The 23,948-nt window shown below is 38.9% G+C and overlaps 1 protein-coding gene across 1 annotated transcript in view; it reads right to left on the bottom strand.

The window, feature by feature from the left end:
- Positions 1-7,456: 7,456 nt before the first annotated feature.
- LOC106080990 (netrin-B) overlaps positions 7,457-23,948 on the bottom strand; it is a 581,740-nt gene continuing 565,248 nt past the window's right edge. The window contains exons 3-7 of the mRNA XM_013242649.2: positions 15,999-16,148; positions 15,251-15,340; positions 10,180-10,245; positions 9,793-10,024; positions 7,457-9,326 (exon numbers count right to left, since the gene is read on the bottom strand). Coding sequence (XP_013098103.2) covers positions 9,185-9,326; positions 9,793-10,024; positions 10,180-10,245; positions 15,251-15,340; positions 15,999-16,148 — 680 coding nt within the window. The 3' untranslated portion in view covers positions 7,457-9,184. The remainder of the gene's footprint in view (positions 9,327-9,792; positions 10,025-10,179; positions 10,246-15,250; positions 15,341-15,998; positions 16,149-23,948) is intronic.

The following is a 23,948-nucleotide window of genomic DNA, read 5'->3' as shown; positions in this document are numbered from 1 at the left end:
AGGCCATTAGACTCTAAATACCTCACAAAATGGTGATTAAATATGCTTTCTATAACTTTGGAGAGCATATCGGAGCATATCGCAATTTGCCGGTAATTCGCAGGGTTGTTCGCCTCACCCTTCTTGGGTATTGGCTAAACGTTTGCAAAATTCCAATGCGCCGGGAAGACTCCCGCACGGTAGGCAAGGTTGAAAAGGTTGCGTAATGGAAGAGAAAGCATCGAATAAAACTTGCGCAAGACAAGTGTTGATATGCCATCCGGGCCCGGGCATTTATTTACGTCTAGATTCTTGAAAACCCTGTTAACTCACGAGATTGAAAATTTACCTGGGGCTTGGCGCCAGATACATTTTCGATTAAGGGGTTGATTGCTATCCGGTAGGGAAGAGTTCCCTGAAAATATCGTATAATCAGCCAACAGGTTAACCTTATCAACTAGATAATAAATGCGCCCTCTAGCGGCTCAAGCAGTGAAGATACGAAATTGGACTATATAGGAGCTAAATTAGATTATGAACCGATTTGAACCATATTTGGCACAGTTGTTGATGGTCAAACCAAAACATGTCGTGCAAAATTTTAGTTAAATTGTATAATAATTGCGACCTCTAGCGGCTCAAGAAGTCAAGATCCGAAATCAGCTTATATGGCAGCTATATAGGATTATGCACCGATTTGAACCACATTTGGCGCAGTTGTAAAAAGTAAAAAAAAAACACTTCATGGAAAATGTCAATCAAATAGGATAATAATTGCGCCCTCCAGCAGCTTAAGAAGTCAAATCAGGAGATCGGTTTTTATGGGAGCTACATCAGGTTATTAACGGATTGGGACCATACCTGAGACAGTTATTGAAAATCAAAATAAAATACGTGGTGCAAAATTTCAGTCGAATGGGATAAAAATTGTGCCCTCTAGCGGCTCAAGAAGTCAAGATCCGAAATCAGTTTATATGGGTGCTATATTAGATTATGAACCGATTTGAACCACATTTGGCGCAGTTGTTAAAAGTAAAAAAAAAAACACTTCATGGAAAATTTCAATCAAATTGGATAATAAATGCGCCCTCTAGCGGCTTAAGAAGTCAAATCGGGAGATTGGTTTTTATGGGAGCTACATCAGGTTATGAACCGATTGGGACTATACTTGACACGGTTATTGAAAATCAATATAGAACACATGGTGCAAAATTGCAGTCGAATGGAATAAGAGATGCGCCCTCTAGAGGCTCACGCATTGAAGATCCGAAATTGGACTATATGGGAGCAGATCAATATTCCGATGTGTTACAAACGGATAGACGGAATCAGTCTATTGGTGGAGGGTATAGAAATAACAATTTCAAAGCTGATGTGTTTATCTTTCATGAGTTTGACGATGGTTTATTGCAAAGGGAAGAGGTTAGCTTAGGTTTGAGTGGCAGTGAACCATCAGACATAGTGTCTTGACACTGATACTACCCGTGCTGTTATATGGTTCTGAAGCATGGGTACTTGTTAAAGCAGATGAGGCAGTGCTTGGAGTATTTGAGAGAAAGATTCTTCGTAAAATATATGGACCAGTTTGCGTTAATGGAGAATATAGGCGACGTATGAACCACGAGCTGTATGACGACGATAGCATAGTTACACGCATAAAAATACAACGGCTGCGTAGGCTAGGTCATGTTGTCAGAATGGATGAAGAAGCTCCAGCAAAGAAGTCTTTTAAAGGCAAACATGGTGGTACATGTAAACCGGAAAGTCCAAAATCCCGATGGAAAGATCAAGTGGTGGGAGACACCTCGAAACTTGGTGTCAGAGATTTTTTAGAATGAGCGCAGAAGATCGAGGCGCTTGGAACGCTATACTACGTTCGGCTAGGGGAACAAATATTTTGTCATAGCCAATTAAAGTAAGTAAAGTAAGAACCATCAGACTCACATGGGCGTTTTCGTCCATTGTGAAACCACAGGAACTGAAGAAGGAAGGTGCCTTCTAGTTCCTACCGTTGAACCATCCAGATTGCTTCAAAAAACCCAACAACTTGCTATTGTTTGCAAAGAAATGAGAACCTAAATTTGGACACTTTCTGACTACCTGTGCGGGACACACACACAGCAGATGTTCTATAGTCTCTTCTTCCTCGATGTACTTGCAAAGCGAAGAAGGCATAGGGCATGTTGGATAGCAAGTAAGGACCTACGTTGCAACCCAGACCAGTTAGTATGCAGACCAGTTAGTAACCCAGACCAGTAGGTCTCCAGCACAATTGAGACCAGTTAGTACCTTAATTGTGACATAAAGGTTGGCATCTGTCTAAATATATTTTTTATTAAATCAAAAAATATTTTGACATCTAATTTTTGTAATCCGCCCCCTCCCTTAGGTTTCAAACAAAATGCTACAGAATATTGCCAATTTGGAAAAAAATACATTGAACAGCCGTTTTTCGGTGTCATTTTTACATTTTCATAATTAACATAATACATTTCGCTCACGCCAAAAACAAATAAGAGAAATGATACAAGTGACCATAATTTAATTTTCATTATTCATAAAGCGGCTGATGTAAAACATTGAAGAGTCCTTGACCACCTCGCCGCCGACTCCTTCATATTGAATAAACATAAAACATTTTTAAATTAAATTTCAAATTATTTGCATAATATCAAAGGCATGGCTATGGTAAGTGAAAATATGTTGCAAAACGAACAACAACAAAAAATTATGAAATAAATTACGTTAAAGGCCAATGGCACTAAGGCTTTAAAATTTAATAAAATTTGCAGCGAAATCATACATCATATATCATTAAAGTGCAATCAACCAAAGGACTTCATCAGTAGAATTTTTTAACAGCCCAGAGCCTGTTCCACATACAAGTACTGTTAGTAAATTATGAAAATGTTAAAAACCCCTTAATGAATTTACAACAAAAAAATGTATAAAATAAATTAAATTTACATCTGGGAGTAAGGAAAAAATTAATTATTATAAAACAATTATGAATGAATGGCTTTTTAAGTAATTATTTATAATGAATAATGAAAACACTCACCCACTTTGTAGTCAGTCACTCACTGTTCTCCACTTCGGCACTGGGCAACCGGAATACCAATAACATTGGGAAATGGCAAGAGTACCACCATTGTGCATTGCATAATTAATCAAATACATATTTTGTAGCCTTTTTTTTAAGGATAAGTGTGATGCTGTGGCCATTTCATGTTTGAGGTACCCATCCTACCATAATTTTGTGGTTAATGTGAAAATGCAAGGGCCACAGTTTATCAACAGCCCTTTTGTTGGAATGCCATAAATATTTGTGCAACACTACCTACATCACCAACAGCATCATTATTGTTAGGCAACGGAAATATATGCAAAATATGTAAAAAGTAAAATTTATTGAAACAAGAGGAGGAAAAGTGCAGTAAAAAGAAGAAAAACAATATTTTAAATTTAGCAAGTCCAGGGGCGGGGTTCTCCATCCTTTTCGAATCTTCTTCACTTAATTTATTTAGGGTATTTGTCATTTACTTTAATATTTAAAAAGTCTCACAGGGCCTTCTTCGATCAGCTTTGAATGTATGATTTGTACACTAGACTCAAAGTCTTGTCATATTGTCCTGGTCCGCCTGCATGTCCATTTGAGTTTTTTTTTTGTTGGGCGCTCAAATTCGCATTTCAGATTTGTACATTACTCTCAAAGTCCCTTCTTTCAAGGGCCATTTTGTCCCAACCGGTCTGTATATCCGTTCGGGAGATTTTTGGCGGTGCCAGAAACTTGATACCTAGTATTACTGGCAGATTCGTACTTCGTCAGTTTTGATGTCTTTTAAGTGTTGGGCGACTTCCCAGATACTTGGTGCCTTATATGTATATGGCCTAATTCCAATGACCTTTCATTCAAGCACCCTCTAATAACCACTACAGGTTTGTTTGGAGGGTTATATGGGAGTGAGGGTGCACCCACACACACATGGTTGTTGGGCGGCTTCCCAGATACTTGGTGCCTTACATGTATATTGACCTAATTCCATTGACCTTTCATTCAAGAACCCTCCAATAAACACTACAGGTTTGTTTGGAGAGTTATATGGGAGTGAGGATGCACCCTCAAACATGGTTCCGAATTAGGAGAGCAAACTTTTAATATATTCCCGAATACCTTTCAATTAAGTTTCATAGTGTACTACCCAGATCGGTCTACATGTCGATTTGGGTCTTTGGATCTTTGGGGTAAAGCGACCCCTTAAGACTAAGCCCCAAATTTTGATACAAGTTTCGCATACTACTTCCAACTACTTTTCATTTGAGTCCTAATTGTTTCGATCGATCCATTTGTCAGTTTGGATTGTGCTTTTAGGATAAAGGGGAAGGTCCGCCCCAAATCCCATACTAATATAGTCCATTATTCCTTCTAGATCATAGAACCCAATCTGACAAAATTTCAAGAAAATTAGCCTTTAAGTTGTTGTAAAGGGGTCTACTGATAAGTCAAAGGGATGTGCAGTTGGTCCCCAGCCTTTAAGTAAAGGTGGTGTTTCCGATTCATATTCAGACAGCATTGACAGTGTCAATGAAACAGTAATCGCAGCCGTATCGAGAGATGAGGACAGCACGATGATGCGGCAGAAGTGAGCGAGGGCTCACAGAAGACCAAGAAAGCAATCCGGGACATGACAAGTATGCGCCGACAGGAAGTATGCAGGATGGTGGAAGGGAGAGAACTGACATTTCAGGCACGTCAATGAAACAGTCATTGCATCCGTTTGGAGAGATGAGGACAGCGGGATGACGCGGCAGAAGTGAGCGAGGGCTCACAGAAGACCAAGAAAGCAATCCGGGACATGACAAGTATGCACCGGCAGGAAGTATGCAGGATGGTGGAAGGGAGAGAACTGACATTCCAGGCACTTCTACGGAAGCTAGGAAGAGAATCAGATCTCCCGAAGAGCAGTATTATGCTGAAAAAAGAGCTCCCAGCTTTCAAGTATTCTGGGAAGAGCAAGCCAGCCCTTCTGTAATGGAGACTCTAGACAGAGTCCTGCGGAGGCAGACAAATTCGGAACAGGAACCAAGGAAACAAGCACGACCCTTGAGTTTTATGGGGGACTGTGATTTTCAAAAGGATGTCACAGCCATCACTGAACAGGAAGATGATCGCTGAGAGAGGTAAGGAGCTGCCCTTTACAACAGACATGAGATGACTTATGCAGTCATCGATATCGGCAGTGCATCCGGTAGGATTACACGAACGGGTTTTCGAACATGAGTTGGATTCTGAAGGGGGTCCACCCATACAAATGATGAGCTGCGAGTATAGATGGGACATCTTAACGCGGCACTTTGCGTCAGCAGAATGAATTGATAGCGTCAAAAAGCTTGTTGGAAGTATCCAAACTCCCCGTGTTATTGTTGATACAATATCCCATGTTACAGGTAGCTTTGATTACATCCTACCTGAGCCGCTTTTTGAAAAAAAGTACTGTACCACTATTTCCGATAGAACCGATTGGAACTACGATATTCCTGGTGATAGAAGTTACATAGACTTCTTCCAGACTTCAGCCAGTAACGACATCTGCAGAAGCTTTGAGGACATCGCAGAAGAAGAGACAATAGAACATATTCTGTGTATGTGTCCCACACTAGCAGTCGGAAGGAGATCCACTTTAGGTCCACTCATTTCTTTGAGAACCTGTGTGATTTAGCGGATGTGAACATTCGCAAGTTAATGGGCTTTTTAACGCGATCTGGATGGTTCAACGGTAGGAACTAGATGGCATCTTCCTTCTTCTGTTCCTGTGGTATCACGATGGATGGAAATATCTAAGTGAGTCTGATGGTGGACTGCCACTTAACCTAACTTAACCTATCCACACTCCCTGGGGCGCAAAATTCGCCTTTTTGAGAGAGATAAACATTTCCCCGGTCAAAAAGTCAACGGTCTTCATCAAGGGTGAGGGCGGGAAATTCGCAACGCAACGCATGATGGAAGTCTTAAACAAGCAAAACCAAGATTTGATCGTGGAGAAATGGAAGATTTTCCACAAGGAGGAGAAGGAGGAAGGAACTCTCCTTGTGATTGACATTGATCAAGTCTCCGTGACAAGTTTGGCTAGGACTGAAGGCATGGCGTACTATGGGACCAAGGTCGTCTTTTTCGCGATTGGGAAGACCAGGATGGGCAAAAATCCTCATATTCAGATAACAGGCAGTGCAATGGCAGAACACTCAATACCGCCTAACGATGAAGGGGCTGACGACGGGACAATAACCGACTCTCTATATTGGGAAGACTAGGAGAAGCAAAGATCCTAATACAAAAACATCAGGCAGTGCAGGGAGGAGAGATTTAACACACCCTTATGAACAGGGAACCAACGATGGAACCATCAACGACTTTCTCAAGATTAGGAAGACTAGGATAGATAAAGATCCTAATATTGTGCCATGAGGCGGTGCAGTGACGAGATACTCAATGTAGCCTAATGAACAGGACGAGACCATTTCTCTACTCCCGGAAAGCCCATTTACTCAAGATTTGGAAGACTGCCACCTATAAGCTTGGTTAACCCGAAGCCTTTCGGATCGACCAATTCCGAGTTAAAGGGGTGGTTGACGAACACGCATGTAACACTGTAGAATAGAACAGCGAAATGTTCGGTTGGAAGGCGAAAATCCTATGGGTGGATCCAGATCGGGAGAAGGCGAGGCTATTATTAAAAGGAATTAAAATGGAGGATTTTGTAAGTAGCTCGGAGTTCCTAGCTTAGATTTTCTTTTTCGAGGTTACCTTAGAGTATGTAGAGCGCACACCGTGGATGCCACCTTGGCGCAGAGGTGAGCATGTCCACCTATGACGCCGAGCGCCTGGGTTCAAATCCCGGCGTGAATATCAGAAAAAATGTTCTGCTGTGGTTATCCCGTTACTAATGCTGGCAACATTTGTAAGGTATCCTGGTTTGTTAAAACTTCTCTACCAAGTGATGTCGCTATACGGCACGCCGTTCGGACTCGGCTATAAAAAGGAGGCCCCTTATCACTGATCTTAAACTTTATTCGGACTACTCATTTATATGAGAGAAGTGTCCCCTGTTTCTTAGTGGAATGTTTATGGGAAATTTAGTTTAGTTGGTTGTTGTTGTTGTTGTAGCCACATTTTCATGTAGAGGTGGCGATCCTCGTCAAGCTTCTGTAGGTAAGCAAGCTCGTTCCGATCCAAAGGACCGATCACCGCGGAAACAGTGTGGCCAGTGGTTATTTAAAGGCGCCAATAACTCGCCTTGTTAATTAGTTTAGTGATGTAGAGCGCACAACCAGCCAAATACTGGCTTAGGTGTATGTCCATAGTGGCATGGGGCGGATTAATATCCGCACCCTCTTTTCAACCTAACCTAATCAAATTTGAATTTTCTCACTCAAAGTATTGGGGCACCGCACAGGTTGTAATATTGAGCTGGTGTTCATCGTTATTATGGAAAGCTCAACTAATAGCCTATTTGTCTATCTCGAAATGAATTTTCGCGTCGCTTAAGAGTTGGTTTAGACTGCAATTCGACCAAATAGTGAAGAATTTCGATGTATAAGCAGGTTTATCAAAGACAAAAGAGCTAATAACTGATCAAAATAAATATTAAAAATAGTCTGTAAAGACGAATATAGGTCGGAAAAAGAAATCCAGATGAACGAAAAACAACGATTCGACATCAACAAACAGGCTATAAGAGCTATCAGTGGAGTTCAAAAGTTATGAATAGTGGATGCTACGCAAGTGAGCGGAGTAGCTACAACTGCCGTCGCGGACAATCTGCGGTTTTGAGTGGAAAGTCTCTGTGAGAGACTTTGTATCGAGTACTCTATACAAAAAGGTGAGTTATTGACATTCTCAAATAACCATCGGCCATCACCTTCCCACAGCAATAGTCCTTTATGGGTTTAAGACCGAAACCCGCTAAATCGGTCTATATGACAACTAAATCTAAATAAGGACCATAAGGACCAAATTTTTAAGCAAAATTGGTTATTAATGGGCTTAAGACCCTAAATCGACAGATTGATCTCTATGGCAACTACATAGAAATATAATCCTATTTGGCCTGTTCAAGAACTTAAATATGGATCTTCGTAAAATTTGGCTCAATATCTCAATTTTTGAAGATTGTATAGTGATTACAACTGAAAGACGATGGACAGACAGATATACGGACATTGTTAAAATTTCTTCGAATTTTACTGCCATCCATAATGTATAACGAATACTTTGTGGGGTCGGAAATGGATATTTATCTATGTTGACAACGGAATGTTGACATGAATAATTGAAATCCCCTATTCTATGATGGTAAGTTATAAGAAGGTGATGAATGTTGGCAAATTTTCCTTATAGTCATTATGATCAAAAGAAGTTACGTTGTATCACAAGAAAAAAATCACCTTAAAGTCAATTTTGTGAACAATTGTCATAAATTATTGCCCCCAAACTTAGTTGGAAACGATCCCAAAAATGTCAACGTCTTGTTATTTACATTCTTACATTTCGATGTACAAACTTTGAAATTTGTTCAACTGATTCATATTTTGCATAAAATTCCGTTGCCTAATCGTTCATTATTATCACCATGGCACAAAAGAGAGTGCATTATACTGCATTTACATTGTCTGTTGAATTAGGTTTTGGGTTTGAAGTATTCATTTTTTCGATTTTTGTAAGCATTATTAAGTAACTTGGCTTTGTTTTAAAAGCTGCTGATGTGGTTGCTTTGTTTTTCTGTACTTATGTAGAGTAGGGATTTTTGTGTGTTTTTTGTTATCATTTGGTAAAAATATGAATTACAAATCGACGAATAAATATATATGTATCTATAAATTTGTGTTTTACATACAGAGATTATATAAAAAAAAATTAAAAAAAAAAAACTATATTTAAATGCTATGCTTCTTTTTTCCTAAATGTGGAGGAGTTTGTGTGTTAGGTATATGAGTTTGAGTGTATGAGTACATGATTGTGGAGATGTCTGTGTATGTTTGTGTAAGTAAGTGTTGTAAGTGTTGTTTTGTTGTTGTTGTTAATTTATAGCATTATGCCAAAGAAAGTTAAAAATTTGAGCAAACTGTACAATTTATACAAAATTCTATAACGTTCCAAATGTACGAAATTAAAATCCGTTCTGACATATTCCGCTTCCGGTTCGATTCAACTACATTTACGCGCTCGTCGTTGAAAACGTTTCATGCGCAGCGACCATTCCTCTTTCCATTCCAACACCACTGAGCTGGGTCCAATGGCCATGTAGCCGGGTGCCGCTTCGGCATCACGACCCAATATTAAATAGGTTCTGAAAATGAACAACACAAAGCAAGGAAGAAAATTTTAAATTAAATACAATTCCATTTTTTGAGAACCAAAGCTAGATATTGAAAATGGAATAAGTTGTTATAAGTTATACTAAGTTAATAAATTAATGAATAAATAAAAAATTATAAATAAATATATTATATAAAGTATATAGTAATAAAAAAGTAATACATTTTTGCAGAGGAAAATTTACAATATTTATAAAATAATATAAATTATAATATAAAATAATTCAAATCAACTTTTTTTAAAAAATTTAAAATTCAAATAAATCAGAAGCAACTGAAAATAGTATGCGAAGAATTGCATAAAAGTAAAAACGATACCTTTTTCTATATATAAATAATCTATTAATTAATTTTAAATAAATAATAAGAGGAACTCTTAAAACATACTTGAGTCTTAAGTGTCATATTGTTGCAAAAAATCTACTTTTCCCCACTTACTTGTTCATTTTAATTTTTGGACATTGACATTCGAGATTTTTCCGCGGCACCAACCACATCATATGACCCCGGGCCAGCATCGAACTTGTTGTGCCCATCACTGGATTGCGTTTAAATATTGTATGAATATTGATTTCATATTTGAAAATTTCATTTTGGCGTTCAATGGAGAATTTTTCAGTACTGATATCCTGCGAAGCACGGTCATGGCCAATGACTTTGGCAATAAGAGCTGCAGAATAGGAAAAAAACGAATTTGCAAACATAAGCTACACAAAGCAATATAGAGTTACAAATTATAGAGCTAACACACACGCATACATTTGCCGGCAGCAACAAATTTGAGGATATTAAGCAATAATCTCTAGGATTTCATATTCAACTTACCATAATCTTCCATGCAGAATTTATTTAAATTCAATTTTTTCGGTGTTGCTTTACATTTGCCACAATCTGTTGCAGAATGGAAGATGGAATAGAGTAAAAATGTCAAAAAAGCAAAAGTTAAAGTAAAAACAACAAAATAGAAGATGTTATTTAGAAATGATTTAACAAGAGATCTAGTTTAGTTATAAAGGGTTATAATCGTGGACTGAGAAAAAACTGTACCTAACTGTTTGATATGGTACAGAAATCGGATAAGGTGTCAAAGCACGGATGTAAATGGGTCTAGTACGACTAATTGTTCCAAATTTCATCAAATTCGGGTGGTAGATGAGGCTTTAATTGGCCCAAAACTTTAAATGAGGAAGTCGGTCTATATGGTAGATACTTATAATGTGATATGATGATAAAATATGTGATATGGTACAGAAATCGGATAAGGACTCAAAGCACGGATGTAAATGGGTCTAGCACAACTTACTGTCCAAATTTCAACAAAAGCGTCTGTTATGGGCTTAAAACCTTTAATCGCCAGATTGGGATTTGGGGTTTGTATAAGGATATAGCTCGATACAGCCCATCTTCAATTACAACCTGCCTATGATAGAGCCCGTAGCGCAGAGGTTAGTATGTCCGCCTATGACGCTTAACGGCCGGGTTTGAAACCCTGTTTCCAAAACTAAAATTTGTGTGCCTTGTGGCTCAGTGTTAAGCATGTCCCTTTGACGCTGAAAGTCTGAGTTCATATCACGGAGAGAAAATCAGAAAACATTTTCAGTCGTGGTTATCTACTCCTAACGCTGGCGACACTTTTGGGGTATACTAATTTCGTCATTACTTTTGCAATACATCGAAATATTGATCTGAGACCCAACGAAGTACATATTATTGATTATCTTGACATTCTAATACCATATGGCCACGTCCGTTCGTCTATCGAAAGAACGCTAACTTTCGAAGGAATAAAGCTTGGCGCTTGAAGTTTTCAGAAATACTTCCCATTGGTGTAGGTTGGTGGGAATTGCTTATGGACTATATCGGTCCGTGTTTTGATATAGATATCATGTAATTCTAACTTGGATCTTGATTTCTTGAGCCTCTAAAGGGCACAATTATTAACCGATTTGATTGAAATTATTAATAAAGGGTGATTTTTTTGAGGTTAGGATTTTCATGCATTAGTATTTGACAGATCACGTGGGATTTCAGACATGGTGTCAAAGAGAAAGATGCTCAGTATGCTTTGACATTTCATCATGAATAGACTTACTAACGAGCAACGCTTGCAAATCATTGAATTTTGTTACCAAAATCAGTGTTCGGTTCGAAATGTGTTCAAATTTTGACAAATTTTGTTCAGCGATGAGGCTAATTTCTGGTTGAATGGCTACGTAAATAAGCAAAATTGCCGCATTTGGAGTGAAGAGCAACCAGAAGCCGTTTAAGAACTGCCCATGCATCCCGAAAAATGCACTGTTTGGTGTGGTTTGTACGCTGGTGGAATCATTGGACCGTATTTTGTCAAAGATGCTGTTGGACGCAACGTTACGGTGAATGAACACATTTCGAACCGAACACTGATTTTGGTAATAAAATTCAATGATTTGCAAGCGTTGCTCGTTAGTAAGTCTATTCATGATGAAATGTCAAAGCATACTGAGCATCTTTCTCTTTGACACCATATCTGAAATCCCACGTGATCTGTCAAATACTAATGCATGAAAATCCTAACCTCAAAAAAATCACCCTTTAGATGTTTTGTTATCACTTTCAACAACTGTGCAATGTATTGTTCAAATCGGTTCATAACCTGATATAGCTGCCATATGAATCATGATCTCGGATCTTGAGTATTGACCCTCTTGAGGTGGCAATTATTTTTCGACTTGGCTGAAATTTTGCATGAAGTGAAGTATGGTCTAAATCGGTTCATAATCTGATATAGCTGCCATATAAGCCGATGTGGGATCTTGACTTTTTGAGCCACTTGGGTACGAAATTATTATCCGATTTTTAGCTGAAATTTTGCATGATGGGTTTGTTTCGTCTTCCAACAACTATGCCAAGTATGGTCTAAATCGGTTTCTAACCTGATATAGCTTCCATATAAACCGATGTCTCGATTCTTTTCCGATGTGGCTGAAATTTTGCTAAATGACTACCTCCAACCAAATATAGCCTGAATCGGTCCATAAGGTGATATAGCTTTAATAGCATGACAAATTTTACCCGTTATCCTTTGTTTGCCTATAAAGAGATGTCGGGCAAAGGATTTGGCAAATACGATTCAAATACGATTTATTTCTTATCATTGAGCTTAGACTTGAAATGGACAGTACTCATTGTTATAAGAGAAGTATTATGAAATATTCATGGGGAAATTTTCAACTTGCGAATGTTGTGTCACCCGTAATTTAATCATTTATTTAGCAAGTGGTTTATCCAGTCCCTAAGGAATTGGACTAGTCTAAGGAATGGCTCAGTGCGTCGGCCCTCACATTCTTATAAGTCTTTGCTGTCAATGGAAACCGCTTAGGTATACATCTTAGCATCGGAAGATTCTTCTATTCTATGCACAACCTCGCATAGCGACGTCTCCCCGATTTGCTTTTGACATACGCATGCTGCTCTTATCTGAGCAATTTGCTGAATATCCTACTTTTTATTAAGGTATTGACTATACGCTGCAAAATTGTGAGTAAGCCTTATAGGTGTACAGGTCATTGGTGCCGCATATCCTCACCTGTCGGGTATAAACATCAAAGTTGGCTTTTGCCAAGCTTTCGGAGTATTTGCAAGTCCTGGGTTATCTGTGCATATAGCGGCAAGATGGGGCGCCGGGTAATTCGCTTCCTTCAGAAGTGATGCCGGTAATATTCCATCAGGTCTGGATGACTTAAATGGTTGCAAGTTCCTTAAGGCTTCCTTTATCCAAAAGTTCCTAAGGATGAGCCTTCGCTTAACCTTAGTGATCCTAAATTTCCAACGGAAAATGCCTGCATAATACTCAACATGTACTTCGTTGTCTCCGTTTTTATTCCCAGGTCGACTGAGTTTAGACATTATGGGATTACCCATTAGTATTATCGGTATCATAAGAGCAGAAAGGCGTGTGGGGGGAGATTAGAACCTTTAATAATAGTCTTACTAGTTTTTGTACTTTTCAAAGGGTTTTAGCTCCCACAGACATATAGGCAGGTTACGCTAATGAACGGTGTATTTTTCTTAGGTATCTGCTTCGCTAAATACTTTTTTCAACAGTATTTTACAGTAACTTGGAGTCCACCGTAGTGAAAAAGTTAGTCCGCCTACGACGTGAACGCCTGGGTTCGACTTCTAGCGAAAAATTTAATACAATTTTAGAGGCACCTCTTCCCTAGCTAATGCTGGCGACATTTTTGAGATATTTTAATTTCAGATTTCAATTTTTCCCATTTAAATTTTCCCAATTAAAATGGAATAGAAAAGTGACACAGCCAGTAGAACAAAGACTCGGGATTAGTTAGTGTGTTGTATGCATTTCATAGTGAATGTTTCACAATTTCTTCGAAATAAATACAACCTACCAACGTACGACCTATGAAGCCCTCACACCTAAAGATTTCTGGTGATGACCCCCTCTAACCAAGAGGTCGAAACGGGTCAAATCATGGTTGGTGTGATGGGCGACCCGGTAGCCGAGTTGGAAGCTTGTTTGGATTACCAGTGCAGGGGTCGTGAGTTCGATTCCCGCCAGAAGCCTTGGTCAGTCGCTACTGTGGTATCACAATGGACTTAAAATTGTCTAAGTGAGTCTGTAAAGGACTGCCACTCTTACCTAAGCTAACCATTGTTGGTGTGATGGATCTTCTGTGACTTTCATTTTTCCATTGTATAAAATTATTAATCATTAAGCTCATCTCGAAAGAGAAACTAGCGAAATTGAAGCTAATTATGACAAAGTTTTTAGTATATAAAGAAGATTCCCATAAAATAGGGAGCTGACCTAGAATTGTAGCTATTGGGTTGCCCAAAAAGTAATTGCAGATTTTTCGGTCGGCCAAATGAAGTTTATGATGACCAAATCAAAGCATTAATCGAATTGGATCGTCATGTAACTGAGCGTGAGATAGAAGAGAAGTTAAATATACCAAAATCAACCGTTCATTATCACATAAAAAGTCTTGGACTGGTGAAAAAGCTTGATATTTGGGTACCACATGTATTGAAAGGAATTCATTTAACAAACCGAATCAACGCTTGTGATATGCACCTTAAACGCAATGAATTCGATCCGTTTTTAAAACGAATCATAACTGGAGATGAAAAATGGATTGTTTACAACAACGTTAGTCTAAAACGATCATGGCCCAAGCATGGTGAACCAGCTCAAACCACTTCAAAGGCTGATATCCACCAAAAGAAGGTTATGCTGTCTGTTTGGTGGGATTGGAAGGGTGTGGTATATTTTGAGCTGCTTCCAAGGAACCAAACGATTAATTCGGATGTTTACTGTCAACAAATGGACAAATTGAATACAGCCATCAAGGAGAAGCGACCAGAATTGGTCAATCGTAAAGGTGTCATATTCCACCAGGACAACGCTAGACCGCACACATCTTTGGTCACTTGCCAAAAATTGAGTGAGCTTGGCTGGGAACTTTTGATGCATCCACCATATAGCCCTGACCTTGCACCATCAGACTACCATTTATTTCGATCTTTGCAGAACTCCTTAAATGGTAAAACTTTCGGCAATGATGAGGCTATAAAATCGCACTTGGTTCAGTTTTTTGCAGATGAAGGCCAGAAGTTCTATGAGCGTGGAATACTAAATTTGTCAGGAAGATGGCAAAAGGTTATCGAACAAAATGGCAATTATATATTTGATTAAAGTTCATTCTAAGATTTATTAAAAATGCATTTACTTTCTTTTAAAAAATCCGCTATTACTTTTTGGGCAACCCACTGTTAATGGTCTTTTCGAGAACGCAATAAAATTTCGATTTAATTTTCACATAGTTTTCCAATTATAACCCTTTATAATAATAACCTTCCATATGGTTAGTTCTTCTTCTAATACAATTCCACTTACATTTCTTCATTTCCTCAGCTTGGGTGGGTTCTCTGTATTCACTAACCGCTGCACTCTCCGCCTGTATCATATTTGCATTTGTTGGCACTTCTGTTAATTGGGTAGCACGGGCAAAATGAACACAGTGGGCATTAGCAAATAAATGCATCAGTGACGGCATCAGCATCCGCATTCGAATGTAAAGGGTTCGTTGCATTCCATCGGATGAGTTGTAAAGTGATGCCCATAACAACATTCACATCACATCCATAATCATGGGCATTACGTGGTCCGTCCATCAGCCATCATCCAGCAAACGATCATGGTGGCCAGAAGTTGAAATGGTTGGCAAAATCCATAGCCATCAAATGAAATTAAAAGTGTGCACAGCGCCACAGCACCACAGGCAATGCAATAATACATTTCCAAAAGAAACAAAAAATGGAAAAAAACAAGAAAAAGAAAGAGCAAAGAAAAAACGGCAAGAATTAATACTGCAAAACAACACCTTACGACGTCGACGCAAGCAAGCAAGCGAGCAAGCAACAGCAAGAGTTATCATAATGAAATTGTTGTAATTAAATTCATTTTCTGTCACTCTGTCAGTTGCCGTCGACGGAGAGTCAGTTAAAGTCCTAGTTAGAGCTGTACACAATCGTGCATTCATTTTGCTGTTGTTTTTTTTTTGTTTTTGCTTGTTTGCCTTTCTCGCTGGTCTTCTTGTTTATAAATCAATTAATTTCACTTTTAAACATGGCGTATGACTTACTTATACAGGGTGCCACATGAGAACGTGTTTGCTGATATCCACGTGCGCAGCGATTGCACGTCAGTCCGGTAACACCTTCCTTGCAGGGACATTGACCACTTAAATGATTACATGTTTTACCTGTGGAGCCCACAGGGTGGCAATCACATCCTAAAAGGGAGAGAAAACAAGGAAAGAATAATAATTAATTACAATTAAGTTGTTATTGAAATAAATCTGTATATGGCATGTATGTATATTCAAAAAGATTATAAGCCATAAAAGCTAAAAGTCACATTTTGCACATGAAGTATAAAAAAACTACCCGGAAAAAATTTAATTTCTTATCGAATCGCTTTATATTTAAGATTTTCTCTAATTTTAAATAAAAACAATCAAAATATGATACAGGGAAACTAAGTTGTATAAAAGTCATTTCCCTAGTAAGTATTTAACAAATATTCTTTGCGTACAATACGTTTCAAGCCGGCAAGTCAATTTAGGAATTTGTTCTTAAGGGAGAGGAATGAATGAACTTTCGTTCATTAAACACTAGCATATAATTTATTTCATTAGTAAATTAAATAAGTAAGAGCGTGCTAAGTTCGGCTGGGCCGAATCTTATATACCCTCCACCATGGATCGCATTTGTCGAGTTCTATGCGCGGTATCTCTTTTTAAGCAAACAAAGAATATTGAATAAGAACTGTTATGCTATTAGAGCTATATCAAGTTATAGCCCGATTCAGACCATAAATGAGTGCTGAATATTGTAGAAGTCATTGTGTAATATTTCAGTTCATTCGGATACGAATTGCGCCTTGTAGGGACTCAAGAATCAAAATAAGGAGATAAGTTTATATGGGAGCTGCATCAAGCCATTGATCGATTCAGACCATATTGGACACGTATGTTGAAAGTCACCAGAGAAATCGTTGTACTAAATTTTAGACCAATTGGATAAGAATTGCGCCCTCCAAGAGGCTCAAGAAGTCAAGATCCCAGATCGGTTTATATGGCAGCTATACAAATGAATAATACTTAGCACAGTTATTGGAAGTCATAACAAAACACCTCGTGCAAAATTTCAGTCAAATCGGATGAGAATAGCGCCCTCTAGAGGCTCAAGAAGTCAATACCCAAGATCGGTTTATATGGCAGCTATACCAGATTATGAATCGATTTGAAACATACTTGGAGCAGTTGTTGGAAGTGATACCAAAACACCATGTGCAAAATTTCAGTCTAATAGGACGAGAATTGCGCCCTCTAGAGGCCCAAGAAGTCAAGAACCAAGATCGGTTTATATTGCAGCTATATCAAAACAAGGACCGAATTGGCTCATTTACAACACCAACCGACCTACACTAATAAAAAGTGTTTGAGCAACATTTCAAGCGGATAACTTTACTCATACTTAGCACATTTGTTTGGAAGTCATAACAAAACACCTCATGCAAAATTTCAGTCAAATCGGAAGAGAATTGCGCCCTCTTGGGGATCAAGAAGTCAAGGCCCAAGATCGGATTATATCGCAGCTATATCAAAACAAGGACCGATTAGAAGCATACTTAACACAGTTATTGGAAGTCATAACAAAACACCTCATTCAAAATTTCAGTCAAATCGGACGAGAATTGCGCCCTCTAGAGGCTCAAGAAGTCAAGACCCAAGATCGGTTTAAATGGCAGCTATATCAAAACAAGGACCGATTTCAAACATACTTGGCGCAGTTGTTGTAAGTGATACCAAAAAACCACGTGCAAAATTTCAGTCAAATAGGACGAGAATTGCGCCCTCTAGAGGCTCAATAAGTCAAGACCCAAGATCAGTTTATATGGCAGCTTTATCAAAACATGGACCTATTTGGCCCATTTGCAACACCAACCGACCTACATTAATAAAAAGTGTTTGTGCAAAATTTCAAGCGGATAACTTTACTCATACTTAGCGCAGTTGTTGGAAGTGATACCAAAACACCACGTGCAAAATTTCAGTCAAATAGGACGAGAATTACGCCCTCTAGAAGCTCAAGAAGTCAAGTTTATATGGCAGCTATATCAAAACATGGACCGATTTGGCCCATTTACAATACCAACCGACCTACACTTATAAAAAGTGTTTGTGCAAAATTTCAAGCGACTACTTCGAAAGTTGGCGTGCTTTCGACAGACAGACGGACGGACAGAAGGACGGACATGGCTACATTGACTTAACATGACATGACAATCAAGAATATATATACTTTATGGGGTCTCAGATGCATATTTCGAGATGTTAAAAACAGAATGACGAAATTACTATACCCCCATCTTATGGTGAAGGATATAAAAAAGTGACGCACAAACCACTTTAAAATCAAATTTTTGTGAAATTTTTTAAATCATTTCGTGAGTGAATTTTTTTTACGAATCACCTTATATGAAAGATTTTATCCAATCTTAGATAAAAACTCACCAAAATATGATACAGGGATATAATGTTGTAAAAAAGCCATCACCCTAATGTCTATTGGTCAGATATCTTGCATTGTCTTCAGAAGGCGTGATTCTTATCGCCCCATAGGTTTCGAACCTATTGTAATGTCCCTAACAGAGAACAGATTGCTACCATTGGCTTTCATAACGCATTTATGCTTGCTTTTGAGTTGCGTTCCGAAGGACAACGAATGATAGATGGTCACAAAGAGGGGGCTGCGACCATTCCAAAACTGTGTGGCCTAATCTAGACTTGAAGAGGTCTACCGCTTTGCTGTCATTGGCTAGAACACGCGTCTCAGTCTTGTGTCCATCATGACTGGGTACTGTCTAATCGGAAAACCTGCTGACAGACTGAAGGTTGCCGGCAACGACTTTTGCAGCAGCTGTGAGGACATCGAAGAAGAAGAGACTATAGAACATCTTCTTTGTGTATGTCCCGCACTAGCGGTCGGAAGAAGTTTCACTTTAGGTTCTCATTTCTTTGAGAATCTGTCTGATTTAGCGGATGTGAACATTCGCAAGTTATTGGGCTTCTTAAAGCGATCTGGATGGTTCAATGGTAAGAACTAGAAGGCATTTTCCTTCTTCTGTTTCTGTGGTATCACAATGGACGAAAACGTCTAAGTGAGTCTGTGGGCAGACTGCCACTTAACCTAGCCAAGCCTACCCCAACAGCACCGCCCAAAATCAAAGTGGATCGATCTGGATAGTATCGAACTCAAATGAGATGTACTTTAGAGTAGAGTACGAATATCGAATACTAAAAATTAGGTCCAAGTATCTAGGGGGCCGGACCCTCAGTTGTTGTTCCAGAAACCATTGATAGTGTGCGCCAACTGGCATTGCAAGATCATCTTGTGACCTATGTTAATAGTGTTGTTGGGAATAATTTTTAGAGTTTTCAACGGAATATTTTTTAACACTTCTTTAATTTTGGGATTTGTCAGCGGGTTTGTAAATTTGTTGGTTCAGCATAGACTCAAAAACAGCAAAACCGAAATTTTCACAGATTGTGTAGATTGATCTGGAAGGAGCAATAGGCTATATAATTTTTTGATATCGGAAAAGAGGCGAGCCCTCCCCCTTACCCCAAATGCGCCACCCAAATTAAAAGTGGGCCGGTCGGGACAATATGGGTATCAAATGAAGGTAGAACACGAATATGGCATTCAAAATTAGATCCAGGTACACAAATGGCCGCTATCTTGACTATCATGACAATAAGGGGCTCAAATGAAAGCTATGCGGGAGTAGATTGTGAATATGCTCTGGAAGGAGCAATAGACTATAATTTGTTGATATCGGAAGGGGGCGGACCCTCCCCCTTACCACAAAAACCACTTAAAATGATATTGAACAGATCGGAACAATATGAGACTCAAATGACAGGTGTTTCGGAGTAGAGTACGAATTTGGGAGTAAAGTGACAATCGCTTTATTGTTTTTCAAAATATTTCCCATTAGGATTTATACACTTTCATAAGCGTTTGAACCAATTGTCGAAGCTTTTTTGCCACTCTGATTGAGTAATCTTCAAAACATGCATTCTGAACGCATCAACCGCTTCTTCAGGTGTCGAAAATGTTACCTCTCATTTTATTTTTTGCGTACGGGAATAAAAAGAAGTCATTCGGTGCCAAGTCAGGACAATACAGCGTATGACTCATTAAATCGATGTTTTGAGTGCTCAAAACATCGTCTTCGGCGGTTGGTTCTCCTGATTTCTTAAAGGACAACTGGCAAGCAAATGGTTGTGAACCACTCAGAATTGACTTTTCTGTGTTGTTCTAATGGTACGATTGCGACATGTCCAGTTTTTTCGAAAAAACAGGCGATCATTTGTTTGGAAATGCTTCATGCGCGAGCAACTTTTGTTGGATTTGGCTCATCTTGAAACACCCATACAGTCGACTGCTGTTTACTTTCGGGCTCATAATCTGTCACAATGTCATAGACGTGTTTCGTAGCACCGCGATCGTAATTTTGGAGCATTTTTTCGACAAATCCACACGAGCCTTTTTTGAGCGATTGACAAATTTTGTGGGATCCAACACCAACAAATATTTTTACGATCAAATGTTCATGCAATATTGAATGTATGATGGCCCCACTAATGCCTAAGGTTGTCTCAATCTCACGATTGATCCAACATTCGCTGCATATTGGTTGCCTCTGAGAATGTTCAGTCAGATAGACAAAAGACATGTGATAAATTGCTTTCGTCACATTCTCTTTGAATGCTTTTGCTTTGAAATGATGTGTAGTGACGGCAATATGCATTATTTTTAGGAATGGATTCATAGGCAATGAAAATGGCATTCAACCCGATCTCTGGTCCTTTTCTCCTTTGCCATCCACTTAACAGAGGCGTAAGTTAGTATTGGTCAGGCACTTGTAGAGTGAGTGTATTATCCTTGGATTCAGACCCAAATTCAAACCTAAGGCACGTCTATATACTGTCCAACATCCTGCCTTCTCAGTAAGCTCCTGAATGTGGCACTTCCTGTTCAATTTCCTATCCAAGAAACCCCTTTAGTATGTGACCTTGTCGAATAAAGAAATCGTTCTATTGAGGAAACGAGGGGCCTTAAATTGGGCCAACTTCATCTTTCTCGTAAACAGACGGATCTCAGTCTTTTCTGGGTTTACGTTAAGACCTCTAGGTCTTTCGTATGCCATCTGCAAGAGCCCTGTGCAAATCGATATGACGTAAATAGATTAGATGAGTGAGCATTTGCAATAAACATTCCATACAATGATGAACAGTATCAATTTTAAATCCCAAATATTTCTCCAATTTTCAGTTTCAACGGAAAAGGCAGAAAACTAACTGCCTATTCTATATGTATCTCTCTAAGACACTTCCCATTCTAACACTTTAGCCTTAAATTCTGTTATTCCATTAAATTTAAATCCAAATCAAATTAAAGTTTCCCCAAAGCACTACACGCACTGTTGGCTGGACACCTTAAAATGGCTGGCTATGGGAATTATTTTTATCGACAATCGTTTGGCTTGTGGGTATTGATGGTGAAGCAAATAAATTGAAATACAGAGAACGGCAAGTAGAGTATACTGAAGCAGAGTGGATACTGATGACGATGGATTGTGGTTTTTATCAAATTTATTTTTGGCGGCTCTTCATGCCTTTTATATTTCATCACCAAATTTAATTTTTTGGTCGAAGCGAGCTTACGAGTTGTTGGTCTCTGATTTTCCCCATTAGGGGCATGACGCTCTCCCTGCTACTTCTGCGACGACTACATCGACGACAGCAATATTGTTCAGCCATCATCAGAGTTCAATTACAAACGCCGCCACGAGTATTTTGAGAGCACTGAATGAAGAGCATATTTGAAGGGGGGGTGGGTAATATTTAAATTAAACATAAAATTACTTTTTAATTGAATTTAAATTACACTTTGAGGTAAAGTTTTTCGGGTAGTTGGTAGACAACGGTTTGTTTTCCTCTGTTTAACTGCTTGGCTTGTGGGATGGAATAGGCTGGGATGGTCCCTTGGTTGTGAGAGTTCCTATGGTTGTTGACTATGCCACATTATCGTGGTGGCCCCTTGTGGGTGGCCTTTAAAGCTTTTCACCAACAGATTTCTGTTGTTTGTGAAGTTTTGTATACTCAACTTTACTACTCTGGCCCCTCCACCACTTGTTATCTTTGTATTCTATCTGCGGTTTTCTATTAAAACAAAATCTCTGATAATCTATAGACACTTAAAATTTGTGAAAAATCTTGATAGCTATTGTAAGGCGTCAAACGCAATAAAGTTAAGCGTCGAGGTGATATTGTGGAAAATTAAGATATTAAAATTTTTTTGATGCAAGAAAAGAAAATAGTACACTGAGAAAAACTGCAGTTCATAGTGTACTCGTAACCATAGGGATCAACAATTTCAGAATATTTGGGGACCAACATGAACTCTCACAAATTCTGTTTCAAACCACAAAAAAGACCTTCTTGTATTAAATATTGAATTACCATAGCAGGTAACAACTGTATCAAATGTGTTTAGGATTGTTTTCGTTCTGAGGCAAACTCTTTGGGCATGCCAACCTTTGAATGTCGACCAGATATTCACTGTTTATAAAGCTAACCAGCTGGCTTACACTTTTGTAAGAAACTCTTCTATGCTGGGAAGCAATCAAAAACTCTCCTTTATTCAAGACGTATATAGTTGTGCGCTTTCGATATATTTTCGGACACGTGATTTAAAAGAGTTCTTGGAGAACACGACGTAAATAAATCCTAGGTCCCGAATGACATATCGTTAATTGTCGTATGCAAGTGTTTTTTTGACTACTGCTTGTCCTTTAAGCAATCTTTTCAATCCAGCGTATCTTTCCATTGCGTTAGAGGTTTGTGAGCGTTCAGGCCTTCCTAAAACAGGCGAGGCCAACAACCCTTCGAGTAATCGACCACTAGTGTTTTACTCCGCAATCTTCAAGGTAGTGGAAAAATAAAAGAAGGCGATAAGCAAATAGAGAAATTAAATCGGAGACCAACGGAGTAGCATGTCTTTTCTTGTGATTAGTGTGCCATATCTATTCACATCTGTCTCTCGTATAAACTTCTCCAACAGGATATTAAAGAGATCATACGATAGCTGTATCCTTGTCTGAAACCTCGTTTGGAATTAAATGGTTCGGAAAGATTCTTTCCTATTCTTACTGAGGAACGCATATCAGCAAGAGTCATTCTGCAGAGTCTTATTAATTTTGCAGGGATACCAAACTCAGACATGACTTGAAATACCTTTGAACGTAAAGGAGTATCGAAGACGGCTTTGTAGTCAACAAAGAGGCTTTGTAGTCAACAGGGTGGATTTCCCAGGTCATCGGGTGTGCGTTCTTCTAGCCAGATTGCGCAGATAAGCTGATGCATACGCCTTATCAACGTGTCGCCTCCGGTCTTTAATAGTTCAGCGGGTAACCCGTCGGCTCCTGCTGCCTTATTGTTCTTTAGTCACTGCTACTTGGACCTCATTCTGACTAGGAGGTAAACATTCTATACCATCATCATTGATTGGTTCTGCAGTATCCTCTTGGCCGCCAACATCGGACCCTAGCAGTTGGGTAAAATGTTCTTTCCATATCCTTAGCATGTTGTTGTTGTGTCAGTTAGCAGATTTCCTTTATTGTCTCTGCAGGAGGTTGTGCCTGCACCAAAGCCGTCGGTTTGATGTTTAATTCTTTGGTAGAATTTCCGGACTTTATTCTGACTCCTGTACATCTCAATTCGCTCACACTCACATCTTTCCATTTCGTTTTTTTCTTGTATAGTGCACTTCTATCAACATTTTTCGCTTTTTGTGTCGGTAATAGATTAGGGTAGAGTGACTGTCTATTTTCAAATAGACTCAGATAATTTTAGTCTATTGCGATACCATAGAAGCTACAGACCAGCCCTCTGGTGGGAATCGATTACCCACACTGGTAATCAGAGTACGCTACCAAATCGGCTACCGGGGCGATCGGT

The sequence above is a fragment of the Stomoxys calcitrans genome, chromosome 4 (genome assembly GCF_963082655.1).
Source record: "Stomoxys calcitrans chromosome 4, idStoCalc2.1, whole genome shotgun sequence".
Taxonomy (NCBI): Eukaryota; Metazoa; Arthropoda; class Insecta; order Diptera; family Muscidae; genus Stomoxys; species Stomoxys calcitrans.
This window is presented reverse-complemented; position numbering and strand designations above follow the sequence as displayed.